Source organism: Onthophagus taurus, chromosome 3, assembly GCF_036711975.1.
Source record: "Onthophagus taurus isolate NC chromosome 3, IU_Otau_3.0, whole genome shotgun sequence".
NCBI classification, from domain to species: Eukaryota; Metazoa; Arthropoda; class Insecta; order Coleoptera; family Scarabaeidae; genus Onthophagus; species Onthophagus taurus.
Genome location: NC_091968.1, coordinates 4576886 through 4599647, shown reverse-complemented (window position 1 = coordinate 4599647; position 22762 = coordinate 4576886). Strand labels below are relative to the sequence as shown.

Below are 22762 nucleotides of genomic sequence, written 5' to 3'. Positions count from 1 at the left end.
TAATGAATCATGATAACATAATTCATAACCAGCACTATCATAAATATCACCATTTCTTAGGTTCAAACCAGGAATTCTCAAAATATCGAAGTTGACAATCATCTGCGTTAAATTCTGTTATAAGTAGAAAATTGAAGGTGATAGAGAAAAACGTTTCCCATAAAAATTAATGATAATGAATTAAGATAACATAATTCATAACCAATACCTAGATATCGCCATTTCTTAGGTTCAAGCCAGGAATTCTCAAAATATCAAAATTGACAATCATCTGCGTTAAATTCTGTTATAAGTAGAAAATTAAAGGTGATAGAGAAAAACGTTTCCCATAAAAGTTAATGATAATGAATCAAGATAACATAATCCATACTCAATACCACCATAGATATCATTATTTCTTAGGTTTAAGCCAGGAATTCCCAAAATATCAAAATTGACAATCGTCTGCGTTAAATTCTGTCATAAGTAGAAAATTAAAGGTGATAGAGAAAAACGTTTCCCATAAAAGTTAATGATAATGAATCAAGATAACATAATTCATAATCAGTGCTACCATAAATATCACCATTTCTTAGGTTCAAGCCAGGAATTCTCAAAATATCAAAATTGACAATCATCTGGGTAAAATTCAGTTATAAGTAGAAAATTGAAGGTGATAGAGAAAAACATGTCCCATAAAAATTAATAATAATGAATCAAGATAACATAATTCATAATCAATGCCACCATAGATATCACCATTTCTTATGTTCAAGCCAGGAATTCTCAAAATATCAAAATTGACAATCATCTGCTTTAAATTCTGTTATAAGTAGAAAATTAAAGGTGATAGAGAAAAACGTTTCCCATAAAAATTAGTGATAATGAATCACGATAACATAATTCATAACCAATGCTATCATAAATATCACCATTTCTTAGGTTCAACCCAGAAATTCTTAAAATATCAAAATTGACAATCATCTGTGTTAAATTCTGCTATAAGTATTAAATTAAAGGAGATAAAGAAAAAAGTTTCCCATAAAAATTAATGATAATGAATCAAGATAACATAATTCATAACCAATGCTATCATAGATATCACCATTTCTTAGGTTCAAACCAGGAATTCTCAGTATATCAAAATTGACAATCATCTGCGTAAAATTCTGTTATAAGTAGAAAATTAAAGGTGATAGAGAAAAACGGTTCCCATAAAAATTAATGATAATGAATCAAGATGACATAATTCATAACCAATGCTATCATAGATATCGCCATTTCTTAGGTTCAAGCCAGGAATTCTCAAAATATCAAAATTGACAATCATCTGCATTAAATTCTGTTATAAGTAGAAAATTAAAAGTGATAGAGAAAAATGTTTCCCATAAAAATTAATGATAATGAATCAAGATAACATAATTCATAACCAATGCTATCATAGATATCACCATTTCTTAGGTTCAAGCCGGGAATTCTCAAAATATCAAAATTGACAATCATCTGCGTTAAATTCTGTTATAAGTAGAAAATTAAAAGTGATAGAGAAAAACGTTTCCCATAAAAATTAATGATAATGAATCAAAATAACATAATTCTTAACCAATGCCACCATAAATATCACCATTTCTTAGGTTTAAGCCAGGAATTCTCAAAATATTAAAATTAGCAATCATCTGCGTTAAATTCTATTATAACTAGAATACTAAAGGTGATAGAGAAAAACGTTTCCCATAAAAATTAATGATAATGAATCAAGATAACATAATTCATAACCAATGCCACCATAGATATCACCATTTCTTGGGTTCGAGCCAGGAATTCTCAAAATATCAAAATTGACAATCATCTGCGCTAAATTCTGTTATAAGTAGAAAATTAAAGGTGATAGAGAAAAACGTTTCCCATAAAAATTAATGATAATGAATCAAGATAACATAATTCATAACCAGCACTATCATAAATATCACCATTTCTTAGGTTCAAACCAGGAATTCTCAAAATATCGAAGTTGACAATCATCTGCGTTAAATTCTGTTATAAGTAGAAAATTGAAGGTGATAGAGAAAAACGGTTCCCATAAAAATTAATGATAATGAATCAAGATAACATAATTCATAACCAATGCTATCATAGATACCACCATTTCTTAGGTTCAAACCAGGAATTCTCAAAATATCAAAATTGACAATCATCTGTGTTAAATCCTGTTATAAGTAGAAAATTGAAGGTGATAGAGAAAAACGTTTCCCATAAAAATTAATGACAATGAATCAAAATAACATAATTCGTAACCAATGCTACCATAGATATCACCATTTCTTAGGTTCAAGCCAGGAATTCTCAAAATATCAAAATTGACAATCATCTCGGTAAAATTCAGTTATAAGTAGAAAATTGAAGGTGATAGAGAAAAACGTTTCCCATAAAATGTAATGATAATGAATCAAGATGACATAATTCATAACCAATGCTATCATAGATATCACCATTTCTTGGGTTCAAGCCAGGAATTCTCAAAATATCAAAATTGACAATCTGCGCTAAAATCTGTTATAAGTAGAAAATTAAAGGTGATAGAGAAAAACGTATCCTATAAAAATTAATGATAATGAATCAAGATAACATAATTCATAACCAGCACTATCATAAATATCACCATTTCTTAGGTTCAAACCAGGAATTCTCAAAATATCGAAGTTGACAATCATCTGCGTTAAATTCTGTTATAAGTAGAAAATTAAAGGTGATAGAGAAAAACGTGTCCCATAAAAATTAATGATAATGAATTAAGATAACATAATTCATAACCAATGCTATCATAGATATCACCATTTCTTAAGTTCAAGCCAGGAATTCTCAAAATATCAAAATCGCCAGCAAACCTCGCCAAAAACTATGAATGAATTGATAGATTGTGTTAAAAGTGCCTTCGACGCATTAACTAAAGAAAAGTTAGATAACGTATTCTCGACACTACAAAAGTGCATGGAGTCAACCATGATGGCCTCAATAACTATAAAATTGAATAAATTTGAATCTGAGCATGCTACAGAAAAACTTTTCGAACTAAAGTTGTAGCAAATTGTATTCTTAACAAAATTATATTATGATATCTATGGTTTTCTTACAAACCATAGATATCGAGAAAAATATGAAAATTCATGAATAAAGAAAAGCTTCGCCATGAAGGGCGTTTACATTGAACCAGCTGAATTGTGTTTAAATGTGTAAAATTTTCATAAATGTATGTTTAAATTAAGGTACAAATTGAATTACTAATTTTTCAAATACAATAAAGCAGTTTCCAAAGTTTTGTATACCATAATTTGAGACAAATTGTAAAGAGAAATGTAATAATTTGGAACAGAGGGAGTAACAATTAATGACTAAAAATAATTTTTAGGCTGACGATAAAGACAGCGGAAAATTCGGGAAAATAAATTACACCTTAAAATCAAACGATTCATCAACACCCTCAACTCTATCATATTTCTCAATTGATTCAACATCGGGAATAATAAAAACGAAAAAAACGTTCGAAGAACTCGATAATTCAGAACCATTCCGCTTCTTGGTCGAAGCAAGAGATAACCCAAACTCAACCGAAAATTATCACTCAACCGAAACAACATTAATAATTAATTTAATCGCTCCAATAAATCGCTTAGTCTTAGAAATAGGCGATGCAAAACCGGATGTTGTTGCGAATAAATTAGAAACGGTATCTCAAGTAATCCAAGATCGATCCGGTTTGATTGCTGGGATCGAAAAGATAAACATCCGCGAGTTTATCGGCGAAAACGGGACTTTGGAAGTTGATCCGATCGGAACGGACGTTTGGTTTTACGTAATCGATCCAGAAACGGAAACGATCCTACCAAGAAATCACACTCTAATCCAAAATCAGATTCTTGCAAAATCAGCGATGAATAATATCACTTTTGATATTTCCGGCCAAATCCAACACACCGCATTCGGAATTCACGAACCACTCGTCGTTCAAAAAATAAAAACCGCCTCAATCGCTTCGATTCACGGAGATGTTTTTCCCTACGCCTTAATTATAATCGCAATTATTATTTTTGTGTTAGGAATCGTTGGGATTATTTATATTTGCGTTTCTTGGTCCAAATATAAATCGTTTAAAGATCAAATGCAGCGGCAATACGTGGTACCCGCGAGTCCGAGTCGTTACGATTCGGTTTATGTTGAACCAAATTTGAAGGAGTATGAAACTCAAGTTTTACAGATGTGTGTTCCGGTTGATGATCAAGATGATTATAACGATTTACATTTAGATTTTAGCAATAAAAATCATACATTTAGTTTGGAGAATGTTAGTTATATCTCGAAGGATAATAATTTGAATAAATATGGGCAACAAAGTCCCGTTAGTAGTGAATCAGCGACTACTGCAAGAGCTTCTAGCGTTGGAGAACATATTTTAACATCGAATCATAATCATTCGATGAGAGGAGAACATGTTTATCACAGGTAATTTTAAATACTCGATTTTTAATTTATTACTGAGTTTGTTTTGATAGATCTTCTGATGATGAAGAGATGAATGCAAGCCCAACAAACGATAATGTGATGTTTAGAGAGAAGAAGGATTATTCTCATATGGGGTATCCCTATGGGGATCATTCTCCAATTGAGACAACGACAGAACTTTAAGTGAAAAAACGTTTTAATTAAATGATAAAGAAAGGGATTGAAATGAAAAAGAAAAAGTCATTAGTGCTTAGTGATAAATTTATATATTAGGATATTAAGATATTTATTTTCTTTTTTTATGATAAATGATGATAAAGTCTAAGAGATTATATGATTAATTTTTAAGTTAATTAGTTATTAATAACGTGGATTTAAGAATGTATAGATGTTTTTTTATATAGATGAGGAATTATTTTGTACATATTGTAATTAAATAGGGATTTTTATATTAATAATAATAATATATTACTTATTATTATAAGAGGAAAAAAATATTAAATAAAAATATATTAAAATAAGATTATTTAATAAGATCTTTATTGTTCCTTCTTTCATTTTAAATACAGTGTGTTAATTAATTGTGGTACCCGACGTCCAAGGTCTATAGAACATAAAGTTACCTAATTCCCATGCATCTGTGGTATCGATTGCTACCCCGCAGATTGACGTCACTGGTTCGATACAGTCAGAGTAAAGAGTTGAGTAAAAGATAGCCTATACTGTAGTACAGTTTATATAAAATAGTGATGGGCATAATCGAATGACCATAATCGATTAACCGATTATACACGATCATTCGAGATATAGATTATTCTAAAAAATAATCGATTATAATGAAATAATCGAATGAAATAATCGAATAAAATAATCGATTATTTTTCCATTCGATTATATTTCTATTCGATTATTTTTTCATTCGATGTTGAAAGTTAAAATAAAATTCTATATAAAATATTGACTGACATACTACTTCAAGGCTGTTTTGGGAATTTACCGACTTCTCTGAATGTCTCATTTTAATATTTAAATTAAATAGAGCCTCAAATGATTAGTAGAATCCACGTTTTATGTTTGTATTCATTACTAGTTGTTTGATATGAAGTAAAAAAAGAATGATTATTTGATTCCCCATGATAATATGGAGGATGGTCAGTCAAAATACATATTTCAAAGAAAATATTTATTGCACTACATATTACTATTTAAAAACATGATTTCGTTGATCATATTGCTGCTTAACCTACTCCTTCTGTCCTTTGTTAACTCGTCTGCTTTTGAGAATACCCTCTCAGATGGCACTGATGTTGCTGGCACGCAGAGGTACTTATTTGCAAGTTTATATAGTTGCGGGAACATCTCCTTCTTGGACTCCCAAAAGTCTAAAGGATTCAGCTTCCTATCTACCAATGGTAGGTCTAGGTACTGCTTTATTTGTGCTTCGGCAGAATGTGTAGGTGTGGACGCGCTGAATTCCTGCTTAGCCTTTATATCAAAATGCTCCCAAAGTAAACTAGCTTGGTTCTCGCTGGAATCTAAAATTTATATTCAAATATACTCTATTATCGAACTATTGCAATAACAAATAAAAAAAAACTTTTAACGAAAATGAGTTAACAGTAATAATTTACCTGCACGCCCCTGAGTACAAGGTATTTCAGAATTTGGAGTTTCTAGATGCTGAGTGATAGTCACAATCAAATCCTCTACTTCTTGTGTAATCCATTTAAGGGCTTGATTACCATTTATTACCTTATCAAAGGCCAATATCTTTAATCTGGGGTCCAATAATGTCGCCTTTGCACAAATTTTTGAAGATTCAACATAACCCAATCTCCTCAATAGGATATCATGAAAATTGGTTTGCAATACCTTTCCCGTGGAAGTTATTGGTTGTGCATTCTCAACAGCGTGTTGGACACCACGAATTAAGGGGATGATAATGGACAACGTTATATATTTTTCTCCCGACAACTCGGAAGTCATAGCTTCAATAGGTTTTAAAATACATATGCAGTCTTTAATTAGTGCCCAGTCTTCCGATGACAAAAGTGAAGGTGATCCGGGAAGATTGGACATTGCTGCTGACAACGGAACTTTTAATTCCTCTAATCTTTGCATCATCGTCAAGCAAGAATTCCATCTTGTTGAAACGTCCTGTTTCACTTTTAGCAGAGGAAGTTTCATTTGATCCTGCATTTTGGCCAGTTCACCAGATGCTACAGTGCTTCTTTTAAAGTGTCCCACAATATTTTTGCATTTCTCGAGCAATTGCTGTAGATCTGCATGTTTGAGGGTGTTCATGGTACATAGGTTCAGCGTATGTGCTATGCAGGGTTGGTGAGTCTTATTGAGATGAACAGTGATAGCGTTTCTCATATTTGAAGCGTTATCTGTTACAATACAGTGAACTTTTTCAAAGATATCCCAACTTTCAAAACCTTCGCGAAGTGCGCTGGCAACATTTCCTGCTGAATGACGATCAACCAATTGTTTTGTTTCCAGTAAGTAACTGTTCAATTGGCTTCCGTTTATATAATGAGCAGTAACTGCCAAAAATGCTTTCATAGATGATGATGTCCATATATCTGTTGTTATAGACAAATTTGACGACAAATTCAACTCATTTTTTACCTTACTCAACGTCGCTGTACATATATATATTTGGTATAAGGGAAGTTGTAATTTTTTTTCGACTTGGTAAGTCATAATGCGGATTAAGTTTATTTGTATATTTCATGAACCCCTTATTTTCAACAATGGATAAGGGCTGAAAATCAGAAACTATCATTTCAACTAAACTTTGATCTATTTCGGTTTGCTCATTTTCTGAAATACTATATGTTTGTGTTTTTCCGTAAAGAGCAAGTTGACGTTTACGTTTGGAAGGCGGTGGGTGTATTATAGAATGTTGTGAGGAAGTTTCAGTTGTAGAAGTTGACGGAAGTGTACCTCGAATTTCTTCGCATGATGTATCTTCAGAAGGTTTAGATTTTTGTAATAATAAGGCTGGGTGCTTTCGTTTTAGGTGTTCACTTAAATTTGTAGTATTGCCAAAGTTCGGGTAGGGGTGTGTATATATTTACATCGAGTTTCAAAGAATTCGGTAAATCCCCGAATCCGCCCTCTGAAGTAGTAATACTGTAAATATTTTAGATAGAATTTTATTTCAACTTTCATCATCGAATGAAAATATAATTGAATGGAAAAACAATCGACTATTTCATTCGATTATTTTATAATTGATTATTTTATTCGATTATAAAATAATCGATTAATAATCAAATAATCGATTAATAATCAAATAATCGATTAATAATCGATTATTCATATATCTCGATTATGCCCATCACTAATATAAAATATTTAAACATCGCATCGTGCTGTGTGGTTCATAGAACCAGCTACGTCACTGACCCACCTTGCCTCTCAGAGGAGGAGAATCGGCATTGGGTAATCTTATGTTCTATAGACCTTGCCCGACGTCATCATTGCAAGTATGCAACCAATATCACAGTATTGGTATTGCAATTATCTATTTCCGTTCGTTTTAGTCAGAAACTAAATCTTTCTTTTCTGTCGTATTTATTTAGTTTCTGTGCGATTGTTGCTTGCTTTACTGCTTGTTTTCTTTCTATTGTGCAAATATTGAGTGCTAGAGATTTTTGAAATAGCGCCTAGCAAAAAACTTCTTAGTTTGCGTGAAAAAATGGAAGTTGTTAACGTTTCGGTAAAGGAACAATTGTCAGTACGGAAGCTCGCCGAAAAATTTAATATCGGAAAAACTCAAGCCGCGGAAATGGTTTAGAATATAAATAATATTCGTCTACAGTGGAAGTCAGGAAGCAATGCCGGTCAAAAAAGGGGTTTTTTGAAAACTGGCAGACTTCAAATTGACAACGTGTGTTTTAATTGGTTTTCTCGTGGTCGTAGCCAAAACATTCGGGACGTTTAGTGAAGGCCAAAGCTCATGAAATAGCACAAAAATTAAATGTTGGCAACTTTCGGACATCCAATGGTTGGCTGAAAAAATAGCGTAAGAGCCACTTTAATTTTTAAGTCTACGCAAGAAGATGTGTTCAACGCCGACGAAACTGGCCTTTTCTTCAAAGCTTTACCGAACAAAACACTTGCTTTTAAGTCTGAAAATGTAGCGGTGGAAAACTTTCCAAGGAAAATTTAAACTATATAAAAAACTTCTTACTTGCTTAATATCAATTTATTCGGAACCGGTTTCGAGCTTAGCCCATCATCATCCGAATCTACGTAAAAATTACATTACGATCAATTAAATATAATGAGAAACATAATAAAAATATTACAATCATAAACTTACTGTCAAATAGTTAAAAAGTAACCCACGACGTCATTAAAACAAAAATTATGAAAAGAGTACATATTGAAATATATCAAACAGTAATGATGTATGTTATTGTGAACATTAAAGTTAAAAACACAGTATATAAATAAAATTGTATAGATAAAATATTGTAAAACACTTTAAAAAGAACGAAACGCACGAACAAAACTTGACATGAGCACGAGAAAAACGACTATGAAACAGAAAAATAAAACCGGATACAAGAGCCTAAACGAAAAACGATATGAATTTTTAAGAAAAATTACAGACAATAAAAAATATAACCAATAAATAACATAATTCGCATCACACTATACAGGGTGATTCATTAGCTCTATGACAAACTTTGGCAGATGAAAGGTGATGCGATTCTAAGGAAAAAATGTTATATGAATATGGGTCCGATTCATTTTGGTTAAAGAGTTACAAGCCTTTGAAAATTTTACACAGTTTAATAGGCAAATGAAAATGTAACATAAAAAATAAGTTTAAAAATTACAAAAATTGTTCGAAATGTCCGCCTTCAGCTTGAATGCACGCCTCATATCGACGAAGTAAAGATATTTGGATCATTCCGTATGCTATTAGCTGCATCTTGAATTCTGTCCAGTAGTTGCTGACGGGTAGTAATTTCTACATGGTACACAAGCTGCTCCATGTGTCCCCAGAAATAATAATCCAGCGGATTTAGATCTGGGGATCGTCGTGGCCAGACTACTGGACCTCCATTGCCAATCCATTTGTTTGGAAAATGTTCATGTAACCAAGCGATGACTTCTCTTCCTCGATGTGGTGGTGCACCATCGTGCTGATACCACATATTTTGAACGATGTTAAGTGGTACGTCGTCGATAAAATCGAAAAGGTTATGTCCCAAGAAATTTCTGTACATATTTGCATTTAAGCGTTCATTTATCACCCATACAGGTAGCAAAGAATTGTTAAAAATGCCACCCCAAACGTTTACACTAAACCGTTGCTGAAATCTTCCTGGTCTAATTGCATGTGGATTTTGCAAGGACCACACATGTTCGTTATGATAATTATTTATGCCGTCCCTAGTGAAACACGCATAATCAGATCACAGAACTTGGGAAATGTAGTTATTATTTTGAGCATGTTGCTGAATAATCCAGTGGCAAAATGCTAAGCGTTGCTCAGTATCTCCAAACGGATGTAACATTTCTCGATTCAATACACGCCATACAAAACTTTGGGATATTTGTAACATGCTCGCTATACGTACTAATTGAAGGGTCGTCAAGTACTAAATCAATAACACGTTCTTCATTTTGTACATTCACATCATGGGGACGAACGGAATGCAGTTCTTCAGTCGTAAATACATGCATTTTCGTTTTCGATCAAAACTCTGACATTTATAAACTTTGAAACACACAGAATAGAGTAAATTGAAATGTTTGACATAAAGAACTCAGTTTTGTTATCACAGCCAACTCTGTATTTGTGTTTCATAATTATTGTTGCGATTGTTGCAAATCTTTACTTCGTCGATGTGAAGCGTGCATTCAAGCTGAAGGCGGCCATTTCGAACAATTTTTGTAATTTTTAAACTTATTTTTTATGTTACATTTTCATTTGCCTATTAAACTGTGTAAAATTTTCCAAGGCTTGTAACTCTTTAACCAAAATGAATCGGACCCATATTCATATAACATTTTTTCCTTAGAATCGCATCACCTTTCATCTGCCAAAGTTTGTCATAGAGCTAATGAATCACCCTGTATAGGAGAATCTTTTAAATATTTAAATAAAGGGTTATATTCAATGTCGATTTGATCATTCAATAATGTGTATTCTTTTTTTCTCTTGAATTTATAAATTTCATATTGTTCTAGTAAGTCCATTTTTGGACCTTTACTACATTGATGAATGATTTTAACATTATTATAATTTATTATGTGTCCAGTGTCAGAGTGATATCTGTAGACATTTGAATTACATTTATTCTTGTGTTCTTGTATTCGTATGCCTAATCTTCTTCCTGTTTGTCCTATGTATATTCCATCACAGTTAGAACATTCTATAGAATAAACACCGCATTTGTCAAAAGTGTCTATCTTCTCCATATGACAATTTCAGAGTAATTTCAGGATAGAATTATTATTGGAAAAAGCCAACGATAAATTATACTTAGAAAAAATATTTTTGGACTGTAATGTAATATTATTAAAAGGTATAGGTTTGTAAATCTTAGGTTCTGTACATTTTAAGTATAATGGATCTTTCTGAAGTTTTATTTTATATAGGAGTTTATTAATAATTTAATTTGGAAAGTTATTGGTCATGGCAAGTTTATAAATGTAGGTAAATTCTTTTGTTCTATCTTCTTTAGAAAGTGGGTAGTTGAGGGCTCTATTGAATAAAAAACGGAAGTTCGCCAATTTATGGGATAAAGGATGAGAGGAATCATATGGAATTGTATTGACATTAGTCGGTTTTCGAAAGATATCAAAACAGATCTTATTATTTATATTCTTAAGTTGTAAGTCAAGAAAATTAAGTGTTTTGAAATTGAAACTAATATTATACAAAAAGAAGTTTTATTTACAGAAAAAATATACAATATTACCTTATATTATACAAAATCATTAAAATTTTAAATACAAAATAATTAATTTTAATATCCATTTCCGAATTGATTATTAATTTAATATTTTAATTCAAAATATAAATTATTCACTCAAAATTTAAAAAAAAAACGATTAATATCATTCACACACACACCTTATTCATTTTATAAAAACTAAATACATCGAACGATTGCATAGGAATTGAATGGAAAATATCCAAGTATTAAAACAAGAACTAACGATAAGAAATGCCAAAAAACGTAAAGATGCTCTAATATCACCAAAATTGTTAGATTAAAAATTAATTGAAGAAGATACATTAATTAATTAACAAATAAAATTAGAAAAACAAGTTTTTTTTTAAATATAAATATTATTTTTCCTACACATAATCAAATTTTAATTCCAATAAATCATTTTCCATATCTTGAAGCAATAGTATACAAAGAATTCAACAACTCCAAAGCTCGAGTATCTTCATCTTCATCTTTCAAAGTTTGATCAACAAATTTCGGTATCGCCGAATTTTTACTAACATGCTTATCATTTTCCGCCACGCGAGAAGAATCAAACAAATCCAATTTCGATGAATAATCAATTTTTGATTTATTTTCACTAGAAGAAACGTAACCATCATTTTCCAAATTATCATTATGATTATCAGTAACATTTCCAGCACATTCACTAATTAACAATAAAATTAATCTCCTCGTGAGCGGATTTTGTTCGATTTCGCGCATTTTATTCAAAAACTCATCTTGGGTCGTATTTAATTTCGATAAAATTCGAATTAAACGCGAATTTTCATTCTTTGTGGTTGTATTCATAAAATCAATTAAAATCCCGTGAACTTGAGTCGAGTTTAATTCGATTTTCGGTAACGTTCTTAATTCGTAATTAATTTCGGTTGATTCTAAAGTTGGTTTTGTACCGTCTAAATCGTCGTTTATGGCTAGGGGGTTCGAATATAATTTATCTTTAAATAAATTTTCTTTTTTGTTTAAAGGGGTTGTTGCAAAATGTTTTTCTTTAATGTAATTATTAAATTGTGATACGAAACTTTGGCTATCCGCGCTTTGTAAGTTCTCGCCATCGGTGCTTAATGAGTTGTATTCGAAATTATTTGAGTTATTCTTTGCTAAGAGATAACCCCAAGTTGGGCTAATCGATGGGGTTGTTGTTGATAATTTGGGGAGTTCTGGTTTTATATCGGCGTCGGAATAATTTAATAATTCGTCTTCTTCGGTGTTATCGATACTTCTTTGAGTTGTACGACTTAAATTTTCTTTGATTATTGGTTCCGTTGGGCGAACGTCTTGCAAATATTTTCTAAACATTTCTGGGTCGTCCAAATATGAACTTAAAGCTTTCGTAAAAACTTGAGCTAACTGCCTCACCCTCGGCGTAACAACCCCATTCTTTGTGTGTTGCCCCTCGAGATCGTTATCTTCAGTTACGCTTTGAGTTGTCTCTTCATCCTCTTTAAATAAATCTTTGTACCTATTCAATGTAGGAATCGATAATAACTCAATATCTTTTTTGTTATTTTCATCATTTTCTGTTGTAATCTCATCATCGTTTTGGCTAAAATTTTCGTGATCACCAACACCTTCGAGGGCGTTTGCAAAATAAACGGCTAATGAATGTAAAGTTTGTGGGCCAGCGGAAGGGGGGACTATTAATCCTTCGCGGGATTCATCACTTTCATTTTTATTCACCGTTTTAATCAAATCTTTGATGCTCGTTAACATATTTGTGACGTGTTCGTAAACTTTTGGGGTTCTTGAGGGGAAAATTGTGGGTTGAGTTGGGGTTATTGTCGTTTCAAACGGTCTGGCTGATGATATTTCATAATTAGGAGATGAATCAATTGTATTTAAATTAGGTTTCGTTGAAACATTCGAAGTTAATTTAGGAGGTAACTCAAACGGTTTCGGTTTTTGAATGATATCAAAATCATCATTTAAAGCATCAAATTCTTCATCATTTGATTTTATTAATAAAGATTTCGATTTTTTCGAATTAATTGAAGAGTTTGGAGTGGTTGATTTAGGCAAATAAGTATTCCCAGCTCCAAATCGCGTTATTACTTCACCATCATAAGATTTAGTCACATAAAACCCAGTTGGTTTTAGCGAAAAATTATTTTCCGTGACTCTCTCAATTTCTTGATTTTTAACATTAACCCGATAAATCGATGATTCGGTGGCTTTTTCAAACGACCTCGGCTTTTGGATATCGGGATATTTGGAAATTTTAAAAACCTTCGAGTCTTGCTCCGTTCGTTTTCTTCCAACGACTATTTCAAAGTCGGGTTTTTTCGTCCCCGAATACGTTTTTGTCGTTATTTCTTCCAAATTAATTAATTTCGTCGTTTTTGGAGCTCGCGTTGTCCCTTTCCTGTTAACGATTTCATCGATACACGCGTTATTTGGATTTTCAGCTTGCGAAATCGCCGCTGAATATCGCCTGTAAATAATGGGGGAAGATTCGGAAGAAGGATTTTGATTTTCAGGTTTTTGTAAATTCGTCGAAACGTTAATTTTGATCCGTTCGGGTTTCTCTTTTTGTGGGAGTGACGATGAAATTCTTACGAATTCGGTTTTATTTGCGTTTTCGGTTATAACAGGAATCGAATTCACCACGTGAATCTTTTCATTGTTATCAAATTTATTTTCTAACTTCAAATTGTTTTTATTTTGATTAACATTTTCTGTTACAACGTTACTGTAAGGTTCTGAAACGGTTATTTCTTCTTTATTCGATTCATCTTGATTATTAAAGATTAAATTTTTCGTCGTCGTTGTAAAGGGTGGAATCGTCGGCGAATAAAAGAAATTCTCCGTTGTGAATTCTTTGATGTTATAAGATGATTTTGGAGTGCTCACTACGAAAGGTTTTCCATCGTTCAATGGAATACGATTCGTGGAAACTGTTTGAGGAGGAATCGTTTGAGGCCCGGTTGTGTAAGCTTTCGTTGATAAAAACTTAGGTTCGCGAACTTCAGTATAAATTTCTTTATGATTCGGATAAAATTCCTTCGTTGTCAAACTTTCCTCGTTACGTTGATCTTCATACTGATTCTGATTTTGATCCGTTTGAGTATTAATCGTCGTTTCAAAAGGTTTATTTGTTGTAAACCCATTTTCATTTTGATTCGTTGAGACATCTTGGTTATTTTGATTAAATTCTGTTGTTATAAACTCATTATTCAAATTATTTTGATTATAATCAGTTAATTTTTGATTTGATTCGGTTGTAAATTCATCAGAATATTGTTGTGTTTCACTTCTTGTAAATGTAACAGTTGGGTTATCATTTAATTCTTGACTTGTTTTATGATTTGGATAGTGTGGGTGATTTTGATCATTTTCTTGATTAATAAAATGATCATTTTGAGTATTTATTTTTGATTTTTCGTTATTTTGACTTAAATCATCACCTATTTCTGAATTAAAATGCAAATCTTTATTTAAATTATGATTCAAGTTTTGATTATTCAAATTTGATTTCAAATTTTGATTATTTTGATTCAAATTTTTATGATTTTCGTTAAAGTTTTTATCATTTTCGTTCAAATTTCGGCCATTTTGATTATTTTGGTTCAAATTTCGACCGCTTTGATCATTTTTGTTCAAATTCTGGCCATTTTGATTATTTTGATTAAAATTTTGACCAATTTGATCATTTTGGTTCAAATTTCGACCATTTTCATTCAAATTTTTGCCATTTTGATACAAACTTCGGCCATTTTGATCATTTTGGTTCAAATTTCGACCATTTTCATTCAAATTTCGTCCATTTTGATCATTATGGTTCAAATTTTTGCCATTTTGATCATTTTGGTTCAAATTTCCACCATTTTCATTCAAATTTCGTCCATTTTGATCATTACGGTTCAAATTGTGGCCATTTTGATACAAATTTCGGCCATTTTGATCATTTTGGTTCAAATTTCGACCATTTTCATTCAAATTTCGTCCATTTTGATCATTATGGTTCAAATTTTTGCCATTTTGATCATTTTGGTTCAAATTTCCACCATTTTCATTCAAATTTCGTCCATTTTGATCATTACGGTTCAAATTGTGGCCATTTTGATACAAATTTCGGCCATTTTCATTATTTTGATTCAAATTTCGACCACTTTGATCATTTTGGTTTAACTTTTGATCATTTTGGTTCAAATTTCGACCATTTTCATTCAAATTTCCTCCACTTTGATCATTATGATTCAAATTTTGGCCATTTTGATACAAATTTCGGTCATTTTGATCATTTTGGTTCAAATTTCGACCATTTTCATTTAAATTTCGTCCATTTTGATCATTATGGTTCAATTTTTGGCCAGTTTGATCATTTTGGTTCAAATTTCGACCATTTTCATTCAAATTTCGTCCATTTTGATCATTTTCATTCAAATTTCCACCATTTTCATTCAAATTTCGTCCATTTTGATCATTATGGTTCAAATTATGGCCATTTTTATACAAATTTCGGCCATTTTGATTATTTTTATTCAAATTTCGACCACTTTGATCATTTTGGTTTAATTTTTGATCATTTTCATTCAAATTTCGTCCATTTTGATCATTATGGTTCAAATTTTGGCCATTTTTATACAAATTTCGGCCATTTTGATTATTTTGATTCAAATTTCGACCACTTTGATCATTTTGGTTTAATTTTTGATCATTTTCATTCAAATTTCGTCCATTTTGATCATTATGGTTCAAATTTTGGCCATTTTGATTCAAATTTCGACCACTTTGATCATTTTGGTTCAAATTTCGACCATTTTCATTTAAATTTCGTTCATATTGATTATTTTGGTCCAAATCTTGGTCGTTTTGATACAAATTTCGGTTATTTGGTTTATTTTGATTCAAATTTCGGCCATTTTGATTCAAATTTCGACCACTTTGATCATTTTGGTTTAATTTTTGATTATTTTGGTTCAAATTTCGACCATTTTCATTCAAAGTGCGTCCACCTTGATCATTATGGTTCAAATTTTGATTTAAATTGTGATTATTTTGATCTAAATTATGATTATTTTGATTTAAATTTTGATTAAAACTTTCGACAGGATTCGAAAACAATTTTTGATCGAATTTAGAACTAGAAAATTGATTTTGATCAGAATTCTTATTCAAATTTTGATTTTGATCCAAATTTTGACTCGATTTCGACCTCGAATGTTGATTCAAATTTTGATTTTGACTATTTTCATTCAATTTTTGATTACGATTCCTATTAATTTTTATTTTACGACCAACATTGCCTTGATTCGCTTGATTATTTTGATTTTGATTCAAACCTTTCCTACCCAACGCAATCTTATCAGTGCTATGAATAACGTTTTGATTATTATTATCATAAAAAGAAGCGGTTTCCGCCAAAACCTGGCTCTCCTCGCTCGAATCTTCCAAATTCAAATCATTTTTCCCCTTCAAATTGATCGGTCTCTTGTATTTTTGATTCCCCCGACTTTGATTTTGATTTTGTAGTTCTTTTCTCGCAATTTTAGCTTCACGATTTTGATTGTTAGTCGAAAAAGGATTTAAATTGACTTGTTTATTCAAAGAATTCCCTAAATTTTTCCTTTTGCTTTGATTAGTAGCAACGAAATTTTTCTTTTTTTCTTTTTCTTCGTTAGCTAAACGATTTTGGTAACCGGGTCTTCGATTTTCTTTCCTCCTCCACGATTCCTCCAGTAATTGTTCGGCGCTTTCCTCGTACAAATTGGGCGAATTCGTGCAATTTACTTTAAACCACCATTCGCAAATTAAATCGGACTGTTGGAAAATCGTGCCGTTTGGGCACAAAAACGAAATCTTGCTTCCTTCGTTACAAATGTGGAACACCTTAAAGGAGAAAATGATAATTACATTTAATTTGAAACTCCTCTAATTTTTCTATCAAATCATTTAAAAGAAATCGATCTCTATTTGTTGCAAGAAAAAGAAGTAGAAACCACAAGATTTCTATTGATTGTTATAAAAAAATATCTTACTTGACAATCTGTTTCTAAATCGGCGTAATAACCTGAAGGAACTTGTTTACAACTAAATCCTGTTCTGGGAATTCGAGCAAATACTGGAAAATCGATTCCTGGTCTTCCTTGGACCCCTACAACAACACAAAATTAATCGTCGATATAAAATTTTTCTCTAAAGATTTATAATACCTTGATAATAAACAAATTCGTCGAATTCGTTCGATTTTTGATTCGACGAAACTTCTTCTGGTGTCTAAAAAAAAATAAAATAGATTTATCCTCTCTTAATAAAGTTTTATTGAATTTACTTACAGTTAAAAACAATACAGCATAGAAGAGTGTCGCAAAACCTACAAGAAAAAAATAAAAAAATAACTTTGTTATTGAAATTTGCATAGAATAACTTTGAATAAAATTATCCACGATTTATCGTAACAAATTACCAAGCCCTTGTTATTATTATACATTCCTGCTACAATTTATAAAACCCACTACAACAACCATAACAATCTTTATCATTAATTTTATAAATCATAAATCACTTACCAAATCTATAAATGGAATACCTCATTTTATTAAAAATCTCCCTCAAAATCGAAGAACACCTGAAACAGAAAAAGAACTAAGATAAGTAAATTTCGAGGTAAAAATCAATTATCTAAGAAACAAGTAAGAGATCCGCAATTTCGCACAACTTCCTACAATTAGAGAACCTCCGCATTGTTCTCTTTCGTTTTGGTTTTCTTTGGCGTCGTCGCAACCGAGAAAGATAAATTGCAGAGCACTTTTGCGCAACGACGAACACTCGACCGCAAGAAAAACAGTTTTGGTCTCATTTATCTCTCAACGATCTCATTTGTAACGCCTCATGTAAGTCAAATTTCTTACCTAATGAAGTCGTTAAAGGCGTTAAATTCTAACCAACGTCCTCAATAAAAATCGAATAATTTTAAAATGTAAAATATAATAATAAGTTAATTAATACGCATGAATTAAAATAAATGGAAGAAAATTCAAAATTGAATCAAGGTGAAAGAGCACACCGCGAGTGGTGTTAATTAAATATTAACACTTTCTAAGCGTGTAATTGCCTTTACGTCGACCTGGGAACGTTTGTTTCACAATTCCTGGGAATCTCCTCAGACGATTTTATCCGCTTTTTGAATGTATAAAAACGAGCTAGTTTACTCTTGGTATAAAATTGAGTGAAAAGAATAAAGCGACAGTTTTTATTGTAATAAAAAAGTTTTTTAAAACATGTTACTGGATGGTTACAGGTTAGGGATATACAAAGAAAAAGACTCCTCGATAACAAAGCTTACTATGCAATAGCTCATATTATCAAATTTAATGCAGAAAAGATCATAGCAGATCAATGCTTTCGTTTCTTGGAGTAAGAGATATCGTGTTGGGCAGAGTGTCACATATGGTGATGTTTAGGTCTATTAAAATTTTTTATACCATAAACATTTCTGTAGTGCCGAACATAATGCAACAAATTCCGCTTCGGTGCTAGATAAAGCTACACAATTTTGTTTTTTAGTAACCCCATAAATTTTAATTAAATAACCACTAATTGCTTTTCTGTCATGATAATCTTCACCATAGTCCGAATCAACATAGCAAACAAATGGCAAAGCATTATTATCTCTATTGTAAACCAATTCTAAATCTATTGTACCCTTCCAATTTCACACTTCCTCGTAATTTCAGTTTGCAGTGCAACGGGCATGGCGAGAATGGTCTGAGGTAGGACATAGGCAAGGTTTATATATTAAAGGTTGTCTAAGTTCCTATGCTGCAATACTTTGATTTTAGTTTGTGGGCGAGGGGCAAGAGCAGGAGTGTTTCGTGACGTAAGCGATCACGGATTGCGCACGCAACCTCATGGCCATATGGTGCTCCATGCATTTGTTTAATTTGAAATGCTTGGCGGTATTATTTTCCACCTGTGACGTAATGCGCAGTATGGTTGCGTACGAACCTAGGCAACCTCTTATATATAAACCTTGGGACATAGGTACCTTCAGCCGCGGCCGGAAGGGTCCTGCGTGACCCCAGCACACAAGGATCGCGCTCTTGTGCTCAGCGCTTTAGCGTTGTGTGAGTCCTCCTCAAGGCAACTTGGAGCTGTTTGGCCACCGGCAGAGGAAGGCGCACTCACTACGCGAACTGTACGGCGGCGTTTGGTAGATAGTGGACTGCGCGCGCGTCGTGCGAAACAGCGGATTCCAGTAACATCCGAGCACCGCAGCATACGTCACGAATGGGTCAACGCTAGGCATTAATGGGTTGCCGAGTAGAGGGACATTTTGTTTTCCGACGAATCAAGATTCGAATTGAGCACCGGTGATGCGCGAATTTTAGTTCGTCGGAGACGTGGTGATCGTCTACTCGAGCAGTCCGTGCAAGAATGCCCTATCCACCGACAACCGAGCATTATGGTTTGGGGTGCTATTACACATGGTGGACGTACACGTCTGCTGCGTGTATAGCAGACCATGACGGGTCAACGATACGTAGATGAGGTGCTACGGTCCGTTGTACGACAGCACATCGGGCGTGTTGTACAGACCTTTGTGGAAGAGCACCGTATACGAATGCTTCCATGGCTAGCTCGGTTTCCGCATCTGAATCCGATCAAACATGTTTGGGAAATGACTGGTCGGAGACTTCTACGTTATCCGGCTTCCTCGGCTAACGTTGAGGAGCTATGCTACAATACAGCGACTTATTAACTCCATGCCTCGTCGTGTACCGATGGTACGCGAAGCTCACGTGGGATACTCTCGCTATTGATGTTTCTCCTCCCAGCAGAGTTGTGCCGCTCTCCTTGTGAGAGTAAGTTACACTACTTTAGTACTACTTCCATACCAAATTTTATTGCGCTAGACACACGCGTTCAGATTATACAGGGTGTGCTCGTGAATTATTTCCAACAGTGTATTAGTACTATTGATATAGGTCTATATTTACTTTTATCACTTGGGTCTCCTGGTTTTTGAATGGGAATGACTCTAACATATTTTAATTAATTTGGAAAAGTTAATACATAATACTTTTCTTATTGTTAGTTCTATGTTCTGAATTCCTTTCGTTGTCATCCCATAAACATCTTTAGTATTTGTCTTATTCAAATTTTTGATTATCTTTTCCACTTCTTCTTCTCCAATTTCGTCTAATTGCATTCCTTCTTCTTCTTTAATTTGCTCAAGCCCAATAGGATCTTTTGTTTCCATATATAGATTTACCACTGTATACAAAAAAATGATTTATGTCATTTACGTTCAGAAGAGAATTATTTTCTTTCTTGCGCCTTGTTTTTCTAGTTTCTTGCTTCATTATATTCCAGGCAGCAGTTATTTTATTTTAGTGGTGCGTACGAGAGTCTCGTTTTCGAGAGTCTTGCATGGTCTCGTCTCGTTTTCGAGACGAGACTCGAGACGCAACTCGGACAAAACAAGACGAGACTTTCATTGGTCTTGTCACAAGCCTCGTGCATGAGGTCTTGCGTCTCATACGAGAGTCTCGCAGGTAAACATTTGTGCAAATAATATCTGCAATATTTCTGTAAATATTTTCGTATCTACACGCTTGAATTCCAGTAATGATATGTTAAAAGTACCTCTTGAAGGTAGACATGGATTTGGTGCATTGTGTCAAAATGTTGTTGATTTAAAACCATATGCTCTTGAGGACAAAGAATGGATACTGCTAGAAGAAGTGCATAAATTACTAGTCAACTTTCAAATACTTTCCAAGAAACTCGGAGTAGAGAAGTACGTCAAATTACCTATGGTGGTTGTATGTATCAATATACTAATAGATAATATTGAGAGCAAAATATTTTCATGGGACCGAAAGGCAGATCAAAACGCTGTCGAAGAGCAGCTTATTGTTAGTTTTCAGGCTGCGAGAGACAAAATATTAAAGCATTATCGTAAAACTAATTAGATTTATGCTGCAGTTTCGATTCAGAAATTTGAAGATGTATACAAAGCCTATTTCCACCAATCAGAAGACCAACGTTCGAAAGTAATGGCATTCTAGAGCGGAAAAGTCGGATTTTGTAATTGATTTTGATGTTTTGTATGCAGTAAATCCTACGCCTTCCGAAGCAGAATGGATGCAGGAGCTTCAAAAATATTATTCTACGCCCTGGTGTAATAAAGACACATATATTACAATGGTGGAAAATTCATGCTTCTGAAGATTATTCTCACGTGCTGAATTAACTATAAGAAAACATCGAAATCGCCTTAATAATAAATCTGCACGATATTTATTATACCTAAACGATTGGGTGAAAAACAAAATCATTTGCGACCGACAGGGCTGAAGGCTGTAATTCTCCCTTCTGACTCTTACATTATAGCAAGTATTTAAGTATTCCTTATTGCACTGAAACAATAAGATTATGCATGACGAGATTTCGATACTTTTATGAGACTCTCGTACGAGAAACGAGACGAGACAAGACTTCATGAAAATCTCGTCTCGTTGGTCTCGTGCTAACCACTATTTTATTTTGTGAATTCGTCATAAATTGTTTATAAGCTTCCTTTTTTGTATTATCTAATAGTCTTTTAAACTCACGTTTTTTTATTTGATACAATTCTTTGTATTTCTTGTCGTTCGTTACTTCAGCTATCGTGTAGATAGCATCTAAAGTATTTTTCATCTTGCTTAGGTCATCTCAATTCATTTTAGTGTTGATAGTACATGTTTTCTTTTTTATTATTATTTCTCGAAAAGCAGACTGATAACACGATATAATTATTCGGTGAAACTTTGTATAACTGATGAAGAGAGAAAAACGCAAACATCACAGGAAGATTAATGAGATGAATAGTTTACTTTATAAAACCTAACAAGACCTATCAATTAAATATCACTCACTGGAAATAGATGAGATTATGTCCGAGGAGAAGTTGATCAACTATAATGATATCAAGAACGACCAAGCAAAATTCATTTTGCTTGGTCGAAACTTTTATCTAAAGGTAACAAGTTTGCTCTACTAGAAACTAATCTCAGTTTAAGCCAATATCAAATATCTCCCCAACCAAAATCAAATTAGGAATGATATCAAGTTGCTATTAACTAAGGCAGAAGAAAGAATAAAGGAAAAACAGAACAAAGATCAAAAACCAGGAAAGAACTACCATTCCCTAAAAAAATGAGGTTTATCACCTAAAGATCATTAAAACGAAGATCAAAGACAATGATTTGATATTAATTAATGTAGACAAAAATGCGGGAATGATCATACTACAAAAGGAGGATTATATCAATAAAACCATGGAATTCATTGAGAACAACAAATTTAAA

General features: G+C 32.6%; 3 protein-coding genes across 3 annotated transcripts in view; 1 reads left to right on the top strand and 2 right to left on the bottom strand.

The window, feature by feature from the left end:
• The window catches only part of LOC111418639 (cadherin 99C), a 46870-nt gene extending 42178 nt beyond the window's left edge, over positions 1–4692 (top strand). Inside the window, exons 12-13 of the mRNA XM_023051262.2 lie at positions 3386–4476; positions 4527–4692. Coding sequence (XP_022907030.2) covers positions 3386–4476; positions 4527–4659 — 1224 coding nt within the window. The 3' untranslated portion in view covers positions 4660–4692. The remainder of the gene's footprint in view (positions 1–3385; positions 4477–4526) is intronic.
• An 893-nt stretch (positions 4693–5585) lies between these two features.
• Positions 5586–8622, bottom strand: LOC139429409 (E3 SUMO-protein ligase ZBED1-like). Its single transcript, XM_071195148.1, has 2 exons — positions 6108–8622; positions 5586–6011 (listed from the first exon to the last, which is right to left on the bottom strand). Exons 1-2 carry the CDS (start codon positions 7183–7185, stop codon positions 5668–5670), a joined length of 1422 nt encoding a protein of 473 aa, XP_071051249.1. The 5' UTR covers positions 7186–8622; the 3' UTR covers positions 5586–5667.
• A 3143-nt stretch (positions 8623–11765) lies between these two features.
• The window catches only part of LOC111418640 (probable cyclin-dependent serine/threonine-protein kinase DDB_G0292550), a 51512-nt gene continuing 40515 nt past the window's right edge, over positions 11766–22762 (bottom strand). The window contains exons 2-6 of the mRNA XM_071194996.1: positions 17978–18036; positions 17744–17781; positions 17621–17684; positions 17447–17562; positions 11766–17297 (exon numbers count right to left, since the gene is read on the bottom strand). Of these exons, the coding sequence (XP_071051097.1) occupies positions 11844–17297; positions 17447–17562; positions 17621–17684; positions 17744–17781; positions 17978–18002 (5697 nt within the window). The 5' untranslated portion in view covers positions 18003–18036 and the 3' untranslated portion in view covers positions 11766–11843. The remainder of the gene's footprint in view (positions 17298–17446; positions 17563–17620; positions 17685–17743; positions 17782–17977; positions 18037–22762) is intronic.

Bases quoted from the DNA above. Each gene is read 5' to 3' on its own strand.
- LOC139429409 (XM_071195148.1), bottom strand. From the start codon at position 7,185: ATGACTTACCAAGTCGAAAAAAAATTACAACTTCCCTTATACCAAATA. The intron at 6,012-6,107 runs GTAAATTATTAC...TATAAATTTTAG, and splicing joins TTGTACTCAGGGGCGTGCAG to ATTCCAGCGAGAACCAAGCT.